The sequence below is a fragment of the Gopherus evgoodei genome, chromosome 1 (genome assembly GCF_007399415.2).
Source record: "Gopherus evgoodei ecotype Sinaloan lineage chromosome 1, rGopEvg1_v1.p, whole genome shotgun sequence".
NCBI lineage: Eukaryota > Metazoa > Chordata > Testudines > Testudinidae > Gopherus > Gopherus evgoodei.
Genome location: NC_044322.1, coordinates 327,640,821 through 327,662,120, shown reverse-complemented (window position 1 = coordinate 327,662,120; position 21,300 = coordinate 327,640,821). Strand labels below are relative to the sequence as shown.

The 21,300-nt window shown below is 41.4% G+C and overlaps 1 protein-coding gene across 3 annotated transcripts in view; it reads right to left on the bottom strand.

The window, feature by feature from the left end:
- PLXNB2 (plexin B2) overlaps positions 1–21,300 on the bottom strand; it is a 352,730-nt gene that overhangs the window by 66,462 nt on the left and 264,968 nt on the right. For all 3 annotated transcript variants that reach the window (XM_030549188.1, XM_030549187.1, XM_030549189.1), the window contains 8 exons: positions 21,108–21,234; positions 19,278–19,428; positions 13,861–13,975; positions 12,928–13,030; positions 12,363–12,464; positions 6,657–6,749; positions 5,311–5,392; positions 410–579 (listed from right to left, as the gene is read on the bottom strand). In XM_030549188.1, coding sequence (XP_030405048.1) covers positions 410–579; positions 5,311–5,392; positions 6,657–6,749; positions 12,363–12,464; positions 12,928–13,030; positions 13,861–13,975; positions 19,278–19,428; positions 21,108–21,234 — 943 coding nt within the window. The remainder of the gene's footprint in view (positions 1–409; positions 580–5,310; positions 5,393–6,656; positions 6,750–12,362; positions 12,465–12,927; positions 13,031–13,860; positions 13,976–19,277; positions 19,429–21,107; positions 21,235–21,300) is intronic.

The window sequence follows — 21,300 nt, the reverse complement described above, 5'->3', positions numbered from 1 at the left end:
ATAGGGCTCTAGGGAAGGGGCGGGGTAGATCCTGGGTTGCTCTTTAATTCAAAGTGATCTTAGGTGTAAAAATGTTGGAGACCACTGGTCTATGGTATGCTCTACAGCATGCTTGGTTAGCACAGAGCTCAGAAAAGAATACATCCATACTGGTCAAGTAAACTCTGCTAACTCCCTGGTACCAACCACCATGTTTAAGTACGTACTGCTAGCATGGTTTCAACCACATTGTGATAGATCTCTCTTGTTGGCAAGCTCTGCAGATACACCGTGCCAATACCATCTCGTGGCAGCTAATTTAGAAGCTTATTTAAATGTTTTGAGAAAGCCTTCTTTCAGCATGCAATATTTTCAGAGACATCTTCATGAAGAGACAATACGTTGGTAGGCAGAAAAACAATCGTCTTACCCGAGTAATGACTGGATGAGGGCATGTGTTTGTAGAAGTTTTACACAGATTCTTATAAATGCATTTGTTTGGCTTGCCCTCTTCTTCACACCAGACGCAGTCGTAGCCAGGATCAGCCGCAAGACACAAGCTGCAGTCACTTCGGCCATAAGAGCAGTTGTATAAAGTCACTAAAATGACAATTATAAAAAGATGTACAAGTGCAGTGTCAAGTCAATTATTGTTTCAGATATGCTCTCTTAACAAGACGATGGGGAAGAAAACCTGTAATGTCATGGCCAGAGTCTTCCAATTCAATAGGCCAATCCTGCTCAAAGCACAGTGTATTTAGCTATATAAAAGTATTTATTGAGAACCAAGCAGCTCTATTTACTTATTTACTTTCTGCCAATTTAGCACAATAAAAGCTTCCATACACAAGCTTTGAACAACCTACCAATTATTTAAAATTAGAAATCCAAATACAGCTCAATCTGTTCACTCATTTTACTAGGGAGTAGTTCTTCAAATACTACAGCCCCTGTACATCAGCCATTAAAAATCCAGGCTATTTTAGACAGGAGAAGAGAGGACGGTATTCCAGAGTCCAAAGTCCCAAGAAGGCCCCCTCTATTGTATTGAGAGTGATCCAGTATCAGTACCTCTGCTGATCACAGATGCATCAGTGTATCACAGGGAGAAAGTCTCTCTCAAGTAGGGTGCTCCCAGGTCATTTAGGACTTTCCAGGCCAAAACCAACACTTTAAAAATCTCCCTGGAAGCATTCAGGAAATCTAGTGGTTTCTGCAGACCCAAGCAGTACTCATTAATTTATTCCTGGTCTTTTACTATTCCCTTTCAGTAAGTGAGCTGTCTCATGGTTTTCAATTAATTTCCTCCTGAGTTGACACCCCAAAGTATGCACTGTCCATTCTGCAAAATATGCAGTTAAATCACAGTGGGTAACCTAGCAACTAACAGAGCCAATCCTCCCATAGAGAGAGACTGTAGCACAACTGTCATGCTGGCTAGCTACTGAACAGGACTCCTTTTATCGAGCCATGCACTAACATTCCCAGAAAACCACAGCTTACCTTGGACCTTAGGGTTGTCTATGTGGTACAGAAAAACACATTAGAGGGATGCGATCTGTAAACTGCTTTAACTGCTCTGTGTAGACCCTGCTGGCATGAACTAAAATGTATCTAGTTTATGTTAAAGTGCATAGTGTGCTCAACAAATCATACCCCTTCACTGTGCTTTGCCAAGACCATGGAGCTAGGCCGTGATACATGATCACCACGCAAAATCACCCTTAGTAGGTAAAACTCAAGCCTAGCTATGCAGCCAAGCATTACAGCACCATGAGAAAAGCCCAGGTTTGGAAGAGAACTTTTGGACATGCACTTGACAGCTACTATAGTGGAAACTGTATCAGTTGAAGAGGTGCCACACCATCTCAGGACTGAAGGGGTAGATAAGTAGTGCAAGCAGCCCTGCAGCTGTCTTTCTTCTTGCTAGTCAGTTTACCAAGTGATATTAATGAAAGCATTGGAGGAAGTTTCTTCCTTAGAGTGAAGTGCTGCAAGTAAACATTGCTGACTGGAGGCTGAGGAAGGGGGTTTGGGAAGGAAAGGAGAACGGCTGCTTTTGGAATGCGTAGGTTAAGTCAATCCTCAAAACGTCTGACTGAGAAGAGCATGCACCGGCCCTTCTTTAGACAGAGGATTAGAAAGCTGGGTAGAGCACCAGCTAAATCACTCTCCAGCTTCTACCATTTCAGTGCACTTTTATATACTGGAGAAGAATAACAGAAGATACTTAATTTAGTACTAAGCAATTAGGCATTGAAGTAACAGCAATAGATTTTTAATGCTAATTCCAAGAGGCAACCATGTCAGATTACTTTTCTAACTGACTAGTAATATAAAAACCCATTTTCTCCATCTCTGTCCTCAGCAGTTTTGTGCTTTTTTTGTTAGGTATGCACATTACAGTGGAGCCCAGTAGAGCCAGTCTCTCTGCAACACATATGTAATTGAACGACTTCAGTCTGGTTCTTCCTTGGAGAGCGCGTTTTAAAAACAGCACCTACTAAACAGCAGATGTGCTTGCTGGGTGTATTCAGAGCCTCAGCTGGTGACTTCAATGACAGTTTTTATTTTCATTACTGTGCAGTGTTAATACAGTTGAGAGTCAGACACCTGGATTTTACTCTTTCGTGTGCACTATCAATGACGGTTTCTAAAATTCAACTAGTTTTACCAGTCTGAACCCATTCAAGGTAATGGAGTTGCACTGGTGGTCACAGGGTGCCTATGGTGGGCTGTAGGACCATTGTTACTATTAATGATGAAACTGTAGGAAAAGACCTAACTTGACTGAGATTCCATGTTGAGTTTGCAGTATTAAGAGTTATGGGAGAGGTGAGGAGAGTCTCTTTTTACTTGTAGACTAAACTAATTTGATTTGGAAACCACTTGGACACGGAGCCTCTCAGTCATCGAGTCATTTTAAACAGAGTATTTATTTACTCATTCATTCTGCAATTTAAAAAAAAAAAAAAGCAAGCAAATTTAGTGCTTGGTAAAAGGTGCCAGACTGACAACCCCACTTTATCAAGAGAGTTAACACTTCCCTTTATCCGTGGAACAGACAGCGCAGGCTGCAGCTGGGAAAGCTTTTCCCACATCTACAAACATGAACATAATTTGTAAGATGTAACAGACTGCCTTCCTAATCCAGCACTCAAACTGGTAATAGACTGTTCTTGCACAGGAACTTTAACAAGCCGGGTTGTCAAATCCTCCCTTTGCCTTTACACACCCTACAATCTCCACTCACATCACCACATGACAACCTGACAAAGCAAAGGAACATATTTACTGAATTGCTAGAATGGGAGTCTCACTCCCTCCCTCTTCAAACAAAGTCAGCACAGCAACATCTTGAAGTCTCTCACACCAAGAGGCATGACAGGGAAAGATAGAGTCTTAAAGTGTTAAACAATCCTTCACTCCTTGACCAACTCATTAAATACAAAAACAACTAGGAGACCTTGTGGCACCTTAGAGACTAACAAATTTATTTGGGCATAAGCTTTTGTGGGCTATAACTCACTTCATCAGATGCATGGAAAATACAGTAAGCAAGTATAAATATACAGCACATGAAAAGATGGGTACATTTATACCTGCTTACTGTATTTTCCGCTCCATGCATCTGATGAAGTGGATTATATCCCACTAAAGTTTATGCCCAAATAAATTTGTTAGTCTCTAAGGTGCCACAAGGACTCCTCGTTTTTTTTACCGATACAGACTAACATGGCTACCCCTCTGAAACCTGTGATTAAATACAGGCGCAGCAAGCCACTCATTAGATTCAGACTAATCCATCATCTTTAGATTCAAGCTGTGAAGTAATTGATAACAAGGACAAAAGAAAAGGGATAGCTATATTGGATTTCATACTGTTCAAAACCCACCAGTGGTCTGAGATTTAAAATGCTATCATAATTTAGTATTCACTTGTGTTGTACAAAGAAGGTTTTTTTTCACTGTAGAGTTCAAAAGTGTTGGAATTGAAATAATTGAGGACCTTCTGAGCAAAGTCCATTCCTCCAAAGTCAATTCCTTTCAAGATGCAGGGTGATGTTTAAAGACCATTATGCTATGGACTTCACATGGTAAGGAAATTTTAAAGTAAGGGAGAATTTGGATAAAAACATTCATACAAAAGAGAAAAAAAGGTATTTTGCCAGTATTTTCCAGCCTTTTCTTTGTGATCATTATAGATTTGTACTTGAATCAGAGCTTTCCTTTAACAACAACACTGCTTCCTTTTTTCTCTCTTTCTTTCGTCCCCCCCCCCCCTCCTTTGCAGATCCTGTAAGATTCTGGATCTATAACATCACAATTCTTTGGCATGGAAATGCTGATGCTGCACTATTACAATGTGATTTCCCCACAAGAGGAGAAGAAATGGCTTGAGTTAACAAGTGCTCCCACCCATGCAGAGGCAACATAGGGAAATCCCTCAAACTCTACTGCTTCTGTGTTGCCTATACAAAATTGAATGGTTTAAATATTATTATATACCAGGAATAATGTATAAAGATTTTTATCTGCATGGGGACATTACTTATGAGTGACATTATTCTCATTCATATGGACTCATAGTAAAAAGCACTATATGTGGTAAAAAGTGTTTGCAGGATCATAATCCTGAGAACTATTACGTGGGGGGGTGGGGTATTATGGCACCCACATGGAGCCCATTGTTTTCACTAGGGCTCTGCCAGCACATAGTAGCTTACAAGACCAGGACCATAGATTTAATTGTCATTTTTTGTGCCACTATAAACTGGAATAAATAAATAAAACAAAATGAAAAAGCAATTTATGGCAGGGATCGTGAGTGCATACTTTTTGTTGCCACAGAATACTTCTGTGGCTTTTCATTGTCAACCAAACTGAAGAATCTATCATTGATGATGATGCATGAGCCAAAATACAGTTTTAGACTTCAGATCCCCGGTGAGGTTTGTAGAGATGACAGTAACAAAAGCCACCTTTTTACCCATGAAGAGAGTAAGTTTGTTATCATATTACTGAGATATAACAAGGGAACCTCACAATGCCATTTTTAAGAGAGTTGCTTTTCAGAGCAGAATCAGATTTAAAGATATTTTCTATATAAAACTTTATATATACAAAGTTTTAAAGATGTTATCGACAGTGACATTTAATTCATGCAGTTGTAGTAACACTTTTGCCCTGTCAGATTTAATTACACGCTTTACCAAAACCAGTAAAACTTGAGAAGGTAACATTCCTGGAGTCATGAAGATAAAATTTATTATGGGAATAAATCTCAATTTATTGTAATTTCACTCCCCGAGTCCCATAATTCATACTTACCCATGAGTTTACTGTCAATCTTGACCTTATCTGTTTTAATGAACAGATTAAGTGGTAGAGTTTCATTTGCGCCATAGGAAAACTGGAAAAGATGACACAGGAAGACATTTGCATCTGCTTATTTTAATTTTGGAAGGTTAATTTTTGTGTCCCATAATTCTTAACATGATCTATGAAGATTCAGAAAGCATCTAAAACATTTCAAATCTATGCTCTGTTTCTGTTCTTTGCCAAATGTAGCCAGGGAAACACTTGGTAATTAATTTAATCTATAGCAATCTGAACCTAGAAGGGTCAATGGGGAGCAGTACTGAATTGACACTGGATCATCAATTTTCATGATCTGATTTATATTTAGTGGTAAGTATCCAAGTAGCTAGCATATTGTATTTAGAGAGTTTCAGTGACTGCTTGAAATTGACATCTCTGGACTTGCTAAACTCTTCCTTCCCAAACCAGCAGGATGTATTATTACTGACAATATAGCACAATCGCTCAATGTGCTAAGGAAAGGTCTGATGTTTCTTCAACAGTGTAGTGCCCTCCCTCTCCCTAATTACACACACTCTGGCTAAACAAGGATTAGCATTCAGAGGCTCTGAAACACATCATAGTTCTTGTATTTAAAAGAAGATGGCCATAATATGAGGACTCAAAGTAGGGCAGACAAAGAAGAAAACATTTATCATATAAATCAATGCAACAGCTGCATAGATATTAATCAATCCTCAACAAAAATAAAATAAAAAAAAATCTTGTGAGGTGAGCTAGTAGGCCTTCAGCTTATTTACTCAGGCTTTGTCCTGAACAGAATAAAAATCTATAAACCTAATTTATAACCTGGTAAACAGAACAGAACAACAGAACTTTGTATACATTTTCTCTTTTCTGAAAAGGCACCCGGACACTGAGTGCACTTAATACCAGTGAACGGTGAAATTTTTACAGACTGAGAAACTAAATCACAGAAAGGTCAATGAGTCAGCGGCAGGGAAGAACTCAGGAGTCCTGTCTCTTAGTCCAATATTCGATCAGTCTGACTAGGCTGAATCAAAAACATATGGCCCAGACTTTCCATAAGCCCAGTTTAATGAATGCATGAGCTGCATACATACTAAAATCAAGGCTATCATGAAGAAAAAAAAGACTAGGGAATTAAGGAACTATGATTCCAAAAGCTGTAAGCTTTTGCCTTTGGGCAAAGGAGAAGAATCGCCATTCCAGGTCCGTAATTAGGGTTTATCTCCTTTGAGGGACAGCCATGCGCATGCACACGCATACCCTGTATTACAACAGGACAAAAAATGATGTATATTTTTTAAACAAACTTTTTTTTTTACATTTACCTCTTTGCTTTGGAATGAGTAAGTTCCATCATCTGATGTGTCAACAGGAGCCTCAAATTCAAACTGGTCATTTCCAATCTTAAAAGAGCTACCCTATATAACAGAAATGTTCAGCTTAGAATTTTTACAGTACCACTGAGCTTAACAAAAAGTAAATAAGCAATATACTGCTCCGTGCTGATAGGAATAAGACCAGATGTAGAAAGCTAACCAATTAAACCATCACCTGAAAACAAACGCTAAAGACAGCATTAATATCATCTGTTACTTGCTCCAACATTGCCTCTCCAACATCCATTTAAAGGCCAAGCCTCAGATCAGCAAAAATAAAGTAGGAGAATGTCTAGCACTCATTTTCAGCAGGTAAGAACAAAATTCAAAGTTATCTAGCGTACGCCTTCCCACATCAGCTGCATTGTGAACAGAGCTGTGTGAATCCCATTCTCTAGACTCATGGGAGGTTTATGAACCAAAGCAGGTAGGTGGTGATCATGGGACTACATGGACCTGACCTGAGAATTCCAAGCGAAGCTGGAGCCAACCTTTGCTAGCTTTGTGTAAAACCAGAAAGTTTCACTACTTCCTTTGCTTCAGCAGGGAACAGCCCTCCCTCACTTTTGATGCCTTCAGAGGATTTTGAGACCTTATTCAATGGCCTGCTCCTCCTTTAAATCAGGATCTTCACGATGCACTGGGAGGAGGTTCTGCTTTATATGTAATTGTGGCTCAAAAACAGGAGTGATAGCTCTCCCTAGGGAACACAAGGCTTATGTAACTAATAGCAGTAGCAAGAGGCAGCAATAGTTTTATCTTCCTGTCCTCCTTTATCCATGACAAAAATGGGGAGAGGACAGTCTTTCATCCACCAAAAGATTCATGCAAGGGCTGGGCGTGAGGACAGACACAGGAGGCAATGCTCTCCACTGCAAATCCCAAGAGCATAATATTATTAAGGGAGAAGGACCTTTTCCTCCACATAATAAGATCTTATGGGGTACTAAGGAGGAAAATGGGCAATCAAGCTCCAAAAAGGCTTCCCCTGAAGCTTCGAACAAACAAACACACACACACACACACACACACACACACACAGTGGGCAGCAGGAGAATGTCCCAGGACTTCACTGCTAATAGGTCAAAATGTCTTCACTATAGCTAACAAGATTTACAGAAACTAAAAACAAGGCATCCTGACCAATGCATTTAAACATCAAAGCCATGAAGACAAGGCCTCTAGGGTGGTCTAAAATTTTCTGTTAAAACTGGGGGTTTTTTTAATGCAAAATTTGATTTTTGACCAAATAAGTTTTCATTAAAAGTGTCTGCATTCCACTGACTATTTTTTTTAAACAAAAAACAAAAACAAACCCCACCAGAATCTTCTGAAGAATATTCCAACTCAAAAATATTTCCTCAAATATTTCACTACAGGAAATTTTGAGGAAAACAAAAATAATTTCCTGACTAGTTCTAAAAACCACCCTTTCACCTGAGACACCATTCACCACTCCCCCAGCCCCAACACACAAAAAGGATTGCCTCATTCGAAGTTGTACGAGGTTTTTATAATTATCCAATTTCTAAATTTTGTCAGAGGTCTTTTTTCTGAAGAAATATTGCCTGACTCCTTACTCATCTCCACTTTATACTACAATATTTTTTTCAATAATCTTCATATAATGTTGCTGAAGCTGTATTTCAGCCTCTCACATTCTTGATAGAACCACCCAAGGGGTGTATGTTTACATATGTGCGATGACTGACACAGAGGACTGAACTAGGCACCTCCAGAACTAAAATGCATTTTTACAGTTTGATGTAAACAACCAAGCTGCCTGAGGGCCATCAGAGACTTGACTCCTCCGTGAATTGGGTACACAGGACAACACACACTGACTAGTGCTTTACATATGCATGTTTATAGCAGAGGATGGCACATCCAGACAGGAGAACATTGTATCCAAGATTCTGATGTGGAAAAACAGCCTTCACATACAGTTCAATTTATCTAGCACACCTTGAAGGCTGGGACTTCAGTTCTTCATATTGTGAAAACCTGCCTGGCTTTTGAGGACTCAGATTAAATTTTCTCTTAAAAACAGAACAACTGACCAGAATTCAACTTCCAATTCAGTGCCTCTCTGAGCTGCTTGTTCTGGTAGCAGCTTTCCCCTTAGATACTGTAATAGCTTGGATTTACTTTAACATCCTACTGAATTTTTTTCAAAAGGGAGAGACAGAAAAACAGCAGTTTCCTCTATTTAAAGCAACCTAAAGATCCACTGTTTGCTCTTGAACAAATGCCTCCAGCAAGCGCTCCATTTAGTGAGGTGCATTTGTCCCCAGGTCAAGAACTTGTTTGGTACAGATAAGAATCCAAAACAGAAATCTTACGGGGTGTGATTCATCCATCCCCAGCCTATTACAATAATCATGAACAGCATTTTCAAAACTATCCTCTCTCCTCACTCACTGGGAGATACAGGCATCAGCCATAAGAACTAAAGAGATCCCAAATCTTCTGAATGCACCTCTCTTCCATTCTTGTTTTTGATGGAGATATTAAAACTCACTATGATGGCTGGCACCTTAAAATACCACAAAAAAGTCCCTTGGGGGACCTGTCATTTGTCACTGCAGAGAGACCTCAAATAGGCAAGCCAGGAGAAACATAATGGATATACACTGTGGTACTAACCAACCAACAAGAAAAAGATTTAAAAAGTTCTGGTAGCTGCCAGGTCCCCAACACTGAAATTTTCATCATTCCTAGCCCCCCCCCCCCCCCATGGCAGGGATATCAAACTCATTCTGCACACGTGGCCAGATTATGATCTGTGGGCCATGTCTACAAACCTAAGACCATACATTACCCTTGATCCATCCTGACATCAGTGGGAGGTTTACGCCAAGATCACTGTAGAATATGGTCCCTATTTAGTAACTGAACTTTTAGTGAATAAAGTTTACCCTTCAACCAGCTTCATTCCTACTTCACTCAGTAGGAATAAATAATTCTGCTGTTTTTGGCCCTTGCTTAACCTTTGGGGCTTAACTTTTAGAGTACTAGTACTTTGGAAATTACTAGCCAAATGGATGCTTGGTGCACATATTTATATTCCAAGACCATTTACATGTAGAGTTATAAATCAGTGCACAATTTAAAAAAGTCTAGATTCTTCTGTTATATAAAGGGGTAAATAACATTTCCCTGTTCACTTTCTCCACACTATTCATGTTTTTATAGACCTCAAATATGCCCCGCTCATCCCTTAGTTGCCTCTTTTCTAAACTGAACAGTCCCAGTCTTGTTAATCTCTCCTCACATGGAAGCTGTTCCATACCCCGCATCATTTTTGTTGCACTTCTCTGCACCTTTTCTAACACCAATATATCTTTTTTGAGATGGGTGAACAGAACTGCACACAACATTCAAAGTATGGCCGAACTATGGATTTATATATAGTGTCATTATGAGGCTTTTCTCCAGCCTAGTTTAAAAAATCCTCTATAAATGTTTTAATTTTACAGCAGTCTGGGTCCATTTTGGCTTAGGTGGAGCCCATCTGTATAGACTCCTCCTTTCCCAAAAGGTTCACCAGTTCTTAATAAATCTAAAACCTCTCCCCCAAACCACCATCTCATCCACGCATGGAGACCCTGCAGTTCTGCCTCACTTACTGGCCCTGTGTGTGGAACTGGGATCATTTCAGAGAATTCTACCATGGAGGTTCTGGACTTGAATCTCTTACCTAGCAGCATATATTTGGTCTCCAGGACGTCTCTCCTACCTTTCCCTACGGCATGGGTACCTACAGGTACCACAATCACCAGCTCTTCCCCCCCCCCCCACCCCGGCCAGGCATTGCACATAAATCTGTCTAGCTCTCTCATGAGATCTGCAACCTTAGCAATCACCAGGCAATTTACCATGCGTTTCTCCTGCTCATCATAAATCCAACTATCTATGTTATTAATACTCAAATCCCCCATTACTATAATCTGGCTTTTCCTAGTAACTGGGGTTCCCTCCCCAAGATGGGTATCCTGAGTGAAAGAATCATGGTCTCCTCTTACATAACAATTGTTAAGCTTGCTCATCAATAATGTAATACAGATATTCTTGAGGCAAAATAAATTTGTAAGTTTTTTCTTCTTAATAGGGCTGTCAAACAATAAAAAAAATCGCGATTTATCATGAGATTAAAAAAATAGACATGATTATCTGCAGTTTTAATCACACGGAATCAATAATAGAATACGATTTATTTAAATATTTGTGGTGTTGGGGGACGTGTGTGAGGGGAGGAGGTGGGAGGGAGAGAGAGAGTGCGCGCGTGTGTTGGGGACGCGCTGACTCTAAGTAGAGCACTTGGGAGCCTGAATATTTTTCAGCGAGTAGCAGCAGCTGTCAGCAGCACTCATACCTGAGCCAGCAGCAGACAGGCTCCCCCTGTTCCCTGACCCCATCTCAGTGGTGACCTGTCACATGGGTAGGAGGACACCCCGATATCAGCCCTCCCGTCCACATTCTGCGCAGCAGACAGTAGGCAGGTTCCCAATCTGGAGCAGCTTGGCTAGGAGTGGATCCATTTGGGGAGGAGGGGCAGAGGGAAGAGGCGGGAGCTGCAGTGGAGCATGGCAGCGGGAGGAGAGGCACACCTTCTCCGGAGGCACACCGTGTAGCCTCCCTGAGCATGGGGCCCTGGTGCATGATTAACGCTCATTACAAATGTATGTTAATTTGGTTTGAGTTAATCGTATGCATTAACTGCAATTGGCAATTATTATTTTTTATTACAAATATTTGCACTGTAAAAAAGATTAAGAAAGAGCATAAAGAGCCGTACAAAAATTTAGCATATCTGTCACATACCCAGTGTTACAAGATATTTACAACAGTGCCATGCGAATGCCTGTTCTCACTTTAAGATGATATTGTAAATAAGAAGCTGTCAGCATTCTCTCCCGTAAATGTAAATGAACTTTTTCTCTTAGTGATTAACTGAACAAAAAGTAGGACTGAGTGGACCTATAGGCTCTAAAGCTTTACTTTGTTTTGTTTTATGAGTGCAGTTATGTAAAAAAAATACTACATTTGTAAAATTGCACTTTCACAATAAAGAGGTTGCACTAAAGGGGAATCTGAGGGGAATTAAAAATACTATTTCTTCTAACTTTTTTACACTGTACACATTGTATTCTGTGTTGTAACTGATATACATATACTTGAAAATGTAGGAAAACATCCAAAAATATTTATAAATTTAAATTGTTATTCAATTAGTATTTAACAATGCAATTAAAACTGATTAATCATGTCTAATTTTTTTAATCTAGTTAATTTGTTTTGCATTAATTGCTTGAGTTAACTGCAAATAGCTGACAGCCTTACTTATTAATACATTTAAATGCTCAAGATCAAATTCTAACTTCACTGAAGACAAGATGAGCTTTGCTATTAACTTCAGTGAAGTCAGGAGTTCTGAAAGCAAACACAGAGAAAAAAAAATTATCCTGGCAGTGCAAGGGTTACTCATTTATGGGCAGCCTACAATAATTAATAGTTACACACACATTTTAAATGGGAGGGGTTTGAAAGCAGTAACATTACTCAGAGGAAACACAGACTAATGTCTTAGGAATTTAGGATGAACTCTGAAATTAAACTGTAAGTCAAATGACTACTTGGAATTAATTCATTTACCTGATAATTCTCTAGATTCTTTCCTTCAAAATGAACTATTGTTGGGAACTCCATTGGTATTATTTGAGGGTTGGGATTTAGAAACTGTGGGCAATCTTCCTCCTAGGGCGATAAACATTTAAAATAAAAATCTTCCATCACAACAAATCTCAACAGCCTTTGGACAATGACATTCTTGTTGTGAAGAACTCCATGCTTAAAATAAAATGACAGATTTGATTACACCCTTTCAAATTAGACACACTAAAAATAACTACAGCATATGCCAAAGCTGTAGATGATTATTTTTCCCAGCCCTGAAATCTTATTCCTCCCATTAAAACAAACCAGTAAAATGAACATAAAATATCCCCTAAGAAATTATTCTATCTTGCTTCCCCTCCCTAATCACACCTCTGCATTCCCAGCTCCACTTAAAGTTACAAAACATTGTATTTCTGAAGTTAACTTTAGAATCCTGATTTTTATTTAAAACGTGAGTCCAACCAGCTGATCTAGTAGCAATGCTAAAGAAAATATGCAAGTGTTCAAATAAAACCTGTTTATTCTAATTTTAAATTTTTACCATATTTTGTGTAATCACATCCTCTTCCAAAGATGAGTCTTCACAGAAATGTTTCTTCCAGTCCCACTGGCAATTCCATCTACTGCTTGCACAGGAGGAGCAACTACAAACAGAATGTGATGGGTCATAACAAGACTTCTTGGCGGGGGTTTTTTTTTTTTTGTCCTAAACATTCAAATTTCATTATTAAAAAAAAACAAAAAAAAAACAACAAAAAACCCCCAAACTCCATTTTTAGTCATACAAAGTAGAACAATTTGCTACAAAATCCTTACTATGCTGAGTTCACAATTTCATAGTGAGAATATTTAAAGAACCTAGTCTGGTAACTTGCTTTGCCTGAACAGCAGCATGCATTAAAAAGCCACAATACGGCCCATAGGAACTTTGGGCCTGAATCTGTGAGGTCTGAAAGCCCTAGATTCCCAGATACGTCAAGTTTGTGCTTGCAAATCAGATAATTTAGACGTCTGAGTCTATAGTTTGAGAGTTCGATCTGCAAGTTGGATGCCAACAGGACTTATCAGGGAATGCTGACTGTGCCAGATGGTTTACTATAGAAGGAGTCAGCTGCCTTAACTACAGGGCCAGCTCCAGCAATTTCGCCGCCCCAAGCATGGCGGCACGCCGAGGGGGGCGCTCTGCTGCTCGCCGGTCCTGCAGCTCCGATGGACCTCCCGCAGGCGTGCCTGCGGATGCTCCACCGGAGCAGCGGGACCAGTGGACCCTCCGCAGGCACGCCTGCGAGAGGTCCACTGGAGCCGCCTGCCGCCCTCTCGGCAACCGGCAGAGCGCCTCCCACAGCATGCCACCCCAAGCATGCACTTGGGGCGCTGGGGCCTGGAGCCGGCCCTGCTTAACTAAACAGTTCAGTTACCTGAACACACACACAGCATGATGCAACAACTCAAGTTAAGAAGATAAAATACTCACGGCAGATTTTCAGAAAGATTCATTGCTTCTTCACAGTCATAGAAAGGATACGTAGCCGAGGCAAAAAACATCTTTTCCTCTCCAAAGGTTAATATTAGTGAAACTGAAACATGATCTATCAAAAAAAAGGAAGTAAGTTATTGAATACTTTAGCTCTTGTGTAGAATGGTGCAATGATGTTTTTATTATTTGTTCAAGATGTAAAACAAACACGTAACTGGAATCACAAGGTTAAAGTTATCACACTGATCATATAACTAATTTTATTTGTTCGTAACGTTTACTAAATTTTCAGGAATTGATGGTGCAAAGACATAGGATGGGATGCATAAAGAGAAACGGTAAGTAAGCAACATTACAGAATAGAATTATAGTATGGAAATGCCTTAAGAAGGTACTAGAATGATGAAAACTGAGGTAATAGGAAAATGAGAATTGAATACAGAAGAAAAAAGTTGATAGAAGAGTTATTTTTAAGAAAATATTTTCTTAAAGTATGGATATTTCTTCCTGTAAAATTGATTGTACTATTTGTGCATCAAAAACTCTATAAACTCATATGAATTAGAACAAGTCAACCTTGTACAAGTTATTCAGTAAGCACAGTAATGCCTGAAATATTAAACTAAGACTTTGGACCTTTGGCTTGTTGTAAATAACTTCCCCATGAATGTATTTCTAATCCGGATCATTACTTAACTAAGAATGGAAAACCTCTCTCCAATGAGGATATTTACAATTCCTCTTGCAGAAACCATTAAACTCCTGTGACAAGCTATTTCACAAGCTATTGACCAATTGCAAACTGTGCTTTCCTCAAATAATTTCTTGAAAGGGTGATGGCAGATTGACTGTAAGATCACTTTGCCTACCACTGGTTTGGTGGAAAATTTCAGTTCGGTTTGTATCCAACTCGTACTGCAGGGACAACTTAAAATGAGATCTGCAAATAGGTGTCCTTCAATTTGGAATGTATTCTAGTCCCTTTGGAATTTTTCCCAACTAAAGTAGTGTGGATGATTTCAACTTGGTGGAGCTTCTCAAGACTAAATGGTTGTGTCTGGATTTTTGTCACGTTCTAACAGTAATCATTCTGTTGCCATTGGTTACAGTTTGCCTTCTGCTGTGGTGCTTGTGAGGGTTTTGAACATCTTCATAGTGGTTTTGAAGGCTCTCTCAGATCGATTGTTTGTGAGAAATTCAGAGGCCTCTATTATTTCTAGATGCTTTGATTATTCTGATGCTTCTCCTGATAGGCTTCCCATATTAATTTATGTGCTGAATGGAGTCAAACTACATCAACTTTATCAACATGGTCAAGGACTTAAGTCTCTTCACATATTCTGCATTACAGAAGATATAGAAAAAGTGGACTGGCTACTAAATAATGAAGTATTATGTTATTCTTTGTACTTAGATTATACCAAGTACCTGAACATATCTGTCAGCAACTTGATACTTCTGTTCAAAAAGGGTAATTAATTTACATTGCTCTTCTCTCTGTAACAAAACCTAATTATCATCAGCTGAGCACTAAGACTTTCAGTGTGCTTGCACACTGAAATTTTGTTGTGGCAGATATCAAGAAAGCCACATTCATGGGTATCAGCATCTGAATACTTTATATACTATTATGTAATAATTAATGCAACATTATGCATGTAGAATAGAAATCACACATAGAAAAATATGTAAGATGGTTACTTACTTTTCATAACTTGTTCTTCGAGATGCGTTGCTCATCAACTTTCCATTCTAGGTTTGCGCCAGCCCACGTGAGCAGCCGTTCGGAGATTTTTGCCTTAGCGGTACCCATAGGGCTGGTTGTGGCACCCTTTGGAGTGCTGCGCTTATGTCGTAGTATATCAGATGCTGCCGGCCCTACGTCCTCAATTCTTTTTTGCCGACAACTCCGACAGAGGGGCAGGAGGGTGGGTAATGGAATGAACATGAGCAACATCTCAAAGAACAACAGTTACAAAAGGAAGGTAACTGTTTTTCCTTCTTTGAGTGCTTGCTCATGTCAATTCCATTCTAGGTGACTCACAAGCAGAATCAACGGAGGTGGTCTCGGAGTTCACAGTCTTGCAGCACAGCTCTGCCAAAACAAGCAATGTCTTGAGCCTGCTGGGTTAGCGCATAGTGTGATGCAAGCATGTGGATGGACAACCAAGTGGTGGCCCAAAAGATGTCTTGGACCAGCACCAGCTCCAGGAAGTCTGCTGTCACCTGTGCCATAGTTGAATAAGCTGTCATGATTGCTGGCAGGGGCACCTTTGCCACCTGATAGCAGTAGCGGGTGCAGGCCGTGATCCAAGAAGAGATTCTCTGGGCTGACACTGGGCAACCTTTCATCCTGTCAGCGACAGCAAGGAAAAACTGCATTGAGTTATGGAATGGCTTCATTCTATCAATGTAGAAGGCCAGCACCTGTCTGATGTCTAGGGTATGCAGTCTGCACTCCTCATCCGTAGCACAAGACTTTGGACAAAGGACTGGTAAGCAAATGTCTTGACCAGTGTGGAACTGGGAGATGACCTTGGGCAGAAAAGCCAGGTGCGGCCGCAGCTGGACCTTGTCCTTATAGGAGACTGTGTAGCGGAGCTCCTACGGGCCAAAGTTACGGAGACCAAGAAAGAGACCCTCCAGGAGAGAAGCAGGAGGGAGCAGGAAGCCAAGGGTTCGAAGGGGGTGGGAGGGCCAAGAGCCTCGACTGCACAAGATTCAGGTCCCAAGGGGGGGACTGGGTCCCAGACATGCGGGTAAAGGTGCTCCAGATCTTTCAGAAACCACGCCATCATGGGATAGACAAAGATCGACTGGCCTTGAAATGGAGGGTGGAATGCCAAAATGGCTGCCAAGCGTAGCTTGATCAAAGATAGTGACAGGCCCTGGAACTTAAGGTGCAGTAAATAGTCCAGGATGTCCTGCAGTGGGGCCTTTTCTGCATGAATGTGTCAGTCCAAGGCCCAACATGTGAACAGCTTCCACTTTGCCACATAGATAGCCCCGGTGGGAGGTTTCCTGCTGCCCAGCAGGACTCATTGTATACCAGAGGAGAACTCCAGTTTGTCCATACCCAGCCACGCAACAGCCAGGATCTCAAGTGCAGAGACGCCAGGTTCAGGTGCAGCAGGTTGCTGTGGCTGTGGGACAGCAGATCCAGCAGAAAAGGGCCACACTGGAGCTATGAGGAGGGGCAGGAGGGTGGGTAATGGCCACCACATTGGCCACTGGCCGTGCTTCAACTGAAGTGCCACAGACAAGGGAGCAAGGTCTGGTGCCCAATCATGCTGATGGGACCTGGACGATGGGCTGAACTGTGCCCTCCATACTGGAGTAACCACCTTCTGGCAACCAAGGAGGAGCCATCGATGCCTGTGTTTGCTTACTGGTCGTGGCTACTGGTGACTATTGTCCAGGCATAACTGACTGGTGACTGTACTGGAAACAGTGGTGCTGGTGCTGCTGAGACCAGTGCCAAGACGGGGAACATTCCCACTGTGCCGGTGATTGGGACCAACGCCTGGAGGATGACCAGTGAGAGAGTGAGTGGTGCCGTGAATAGCAGGGGGAGTGTCGACCCCATGCTGGTGAGTAGCGCTGAGGGTATCTGGATGTCAGCCTGGGCGTCTGACGATGCAACTGGGACATGCCCCTGGATTCTCGACACGGCAGAGAAGATTGACATCTTCTGTCCGTTGACGGGCAGTGTTCCCCTGTCCCCTAAGGGGTCTTAACGACGGGCTTGCCCTCCTGGAAAGCCTTAGTCGGGTCCTGTGGCACTGAGGTCGTCACTGGAGCAGGTGGAGTGTGCTCTCTGCACCTGGGAACCCTGTAATGATGACGGTGCAGGCAGGGGAGTGGGTCCCATTCTGCTTCCTGGAGTCAGTGGTAGACCTTTAAGGGAGCTGGGAGCCCCAACCAGGGAGGCACAATCACATGGCTCCGCAGTAGCCAGGCAGGCAGGCCCAGGTCCCTTGGTAGGTGACCCCCTGAGCCTTCAGGCTCGGTGCTGGGAAGCACTTCTTGGCCTTCTTCTTTGGCACCGGTGAAGGTGAACAGTGACAAGAGGAGCCAGCTGCCAGTGGTGCGCTGCGCACGGAGGCCGAGGGGCTTGGTGCAACCTGCATGAATGGCTCGGAGTCCACCCTCCACCTGGCTTACATCAGGAGAGCCCTGAAGTGGATATCCTGCTCTTTTTGGATGCGGGGCCAAAAGTGTTTGCAGATCCGGCACTGCTCCTTAACCTGTGACTCCCCAAGCACTTAAGGCAGCTGCTATGGGGGTCACTCTCAGGCATAGACCTGTGGCAGTCCGAGCAGGACTTAAACCCAGGAGACCGGGGCATGCCCCGCCTGGGGCAAAGTCCCCACTGGGATCCTAACTACTAACAAGCACACACTTAACAACTACTTAACACTACTGTATGCAAACTATATACAAAGGCTCTAAGGCACAAAGTTCAAAAGGAGAAACCGCTAGCTCTTGCTAAGCAAGAACAAAACTCTGATCACCTTGGGAGGTAAGAAGGAACTGAGAGGGCGTAGGAACGGCGGTGCCTGATATACCGCGGCATGAGTGCGGCATTCCAGAGGGTGCCACAGCCAGCCCTACGGGTACTGCTAAGGCAAAAACGTGCAACGGCCACACACGTGGTCACGTGAACACCCAGAATGGAACTGACATGAGCAAGCACTCAATGAAGAATAGATGTTAAGAGGAACACTGCTGTGAAGTCAAGCACTCAATAACTAGGAAACTTTAGAAGAACTATGACTGCTCATGGAAACTGAATGCATACAAACAAGGATGCAGAATTATGATAGCATCTTTAATTACATCACATACTATTTTTCTCCCGCAGGACCCCTATCTAGTTTGCTACAGAATTTGAAAGGTGTGTAGTGAATAAGGCAGGGAGCTGCCAGGTGAGAAAGGATGGTCTGTGGTGCAGGGAAACAGATGGCACACTTTGGAAATTCATACAATTTAGAAGCGCTGAACAAGCTCTACTGCACACCTGCAAACGCCACTTTGGGTGGGGGGGGACTGATAAGTCAGTCAAATCTAGACAGGATTTTCATGAGTACAGGAAAAGGCACATTTCTGATCCTGTCTGCCTCATTTCAAGTTCCTGCTGCAAACACTGGAAGTGCTAGAACTATTCAAAAAATAGTTGGAAAAAAATTAACTTTGAACTATTTTTCCACTAACCTCATGCATGGAAATGACTGCACTGTTTTTTGCTGAAACTAGGAAGAGATCAAGAAAAAAATTCAGCCCAGTGGGTTGAATTGGGAAAAAAAAAAAACAAAAAACAACAACAACTTATAAGCAAATGACAGATAATGGAGGATTACAATGGTAGTGATCATCCCACATAAAATAAACGGGAGGCAGCACAGTGTCCTTACCTTGACCTTTTGGAGTGTGAGGAATTGTAGTGGGAGGATCACAAATAATAGTCCCATCTCTCAACTCTGCAATATTGGTTGTTTCACCAAACTGACACCAAAGCATGTCACTTTCAGTTAACTCTGGCAATGGACTTACAGTCAGTTCTACCTGTAAACACAAAGGCAAATTCTACTTTAGAAAAAAATGTCACAAAAAACAAGCACCACTCAAACAAAAATGAGCAAGGTCAGACACAGATTAAGACGGGGACTGATTAAGATGGTGCTTTTATGGATTTTGATGCTCCAGGACACTGGTGTGTTAATTACTGGTTCTGTTTTTGTTGTTTCTCATAGTCCCCTTTTTCCACAGCTACCGGTACTACCGTCAGTAATTAGATAGCCTCTTTTTCCCCTCTGAGACAGCTTACTTTAGGAAATACAGCATTTCTGTGGTGAATATGTGAATGTGGTGAATGGATAGCTTGGTAGTATCACAGGAAAGAGTAAATTAAATGGAGGATAGTGATTTCCATGCTCTTTTCACAGTTTTGATTGTGACTTTTTTCCAGACAGATTATTTTCTTTTAGATTATTCTCCAGCAATGGATTTATTAAAATGGTCAATTCCCTATGGACACTCACATCTTGCTTACCTCTTGATTGGGTTATCACAAGGCATTTTAGAATAGAGCTAGAGTCAAAGACCACTTGTGAAGTCTCAGCTAGAGTGGAATGTATCTGCCTGCTTGCTAGTGTATTACCCACAGAGAATACACAAAACCTGTTGTCCAGAGGATTTCTGTTCACCTTCAGGCACAATTCACGTCATGGATTTTTAATCTACTAGAGCTCAACATGGCATGAGCGTCTTCTCTCGCTCTCGCTGTTCTCCACCATATCAGTCCTGATCAAATGGGACACTTTCACTAACAGTTTTCAGATCTGAACATCTAGGGATATCGACAAGGTATTATCAGCGGTCCCAACTCAGCAGCTTGTTTCCACTGGTCCATCAGAGCCTGACTTTCAAGACCTCAGCAGGATTCAAAAAGGGATTAGATATTTATATGAATGATGAGGAATACCCAGAGTTGTAACAATAAGTACTAAAACAAAATGCAAGGGTTCTGGAACAGATATGAACTCTCATGCTTCAGGGCTTAAAAGCTAACCTCTAACTAATTGGGATCATACTGATTTAGTGCGCAGCTTTTTGTACTTTCCTCTGAGGCATCTGGTATCTGCCACTCCCAGAGACAGAACACTGAACTAGATGGCCCACTAGTCTGACCCAATGTGACAATACCTGAGTTCCAATCACTAGCTGAATTTCAAAGCATGGTCCAAGGCTCAACTGTTGACTCAAATTTTTGCCTAAGTGAGCTGCAAGTGGGTACTGAGAGGGCATACAACCATTAATGAATTGTGTATTATTTTAACGTTTCATACATGTGCTTATAGAACATACTGGATAAGTGCATTTCATAAACTGAAAAATAAACAAAAGCTACACAAGTGTAATCAATGATCTTCAGCTTAAAAAACGTATTCCCCATAATCCAGATAAACATAGCCTTCACTCAAACAGAAGCATTTTGACAACCATAACAGCATGTGACACTTGTTTCAAGCTAAAGTTAAAAAAACAAAACAACCCCCCCCCCACTTCTTTGTAATTGCAGCCTGCAAAAATGGCAGCTAAAATAGATGTAGGCTTCTTTCAATACTATTTCAAATCACCATGGCAAACAAATATATATCGATAAGTACTTTTCTGATATGCCACTGATAGCAATTGTATGTGTACTTTAAGCATACATTAGGCAAAAAGTCTAATTTTCATACCTTGCCAGGGGCTTTGCGGCTCATATTTTGAGGATGTGCACTAGTAATAGCCATGCATACACCATCTGGACTCCACAGCCAATGGTTCGGCATATTAGCCCTTTCACAGTCTATCTTCCTTGTGCACCTAATAAAAAGACAACACAATATAAATATCTAATGCAAACCTGATTAAGATCAGTGTTCCCTGTTT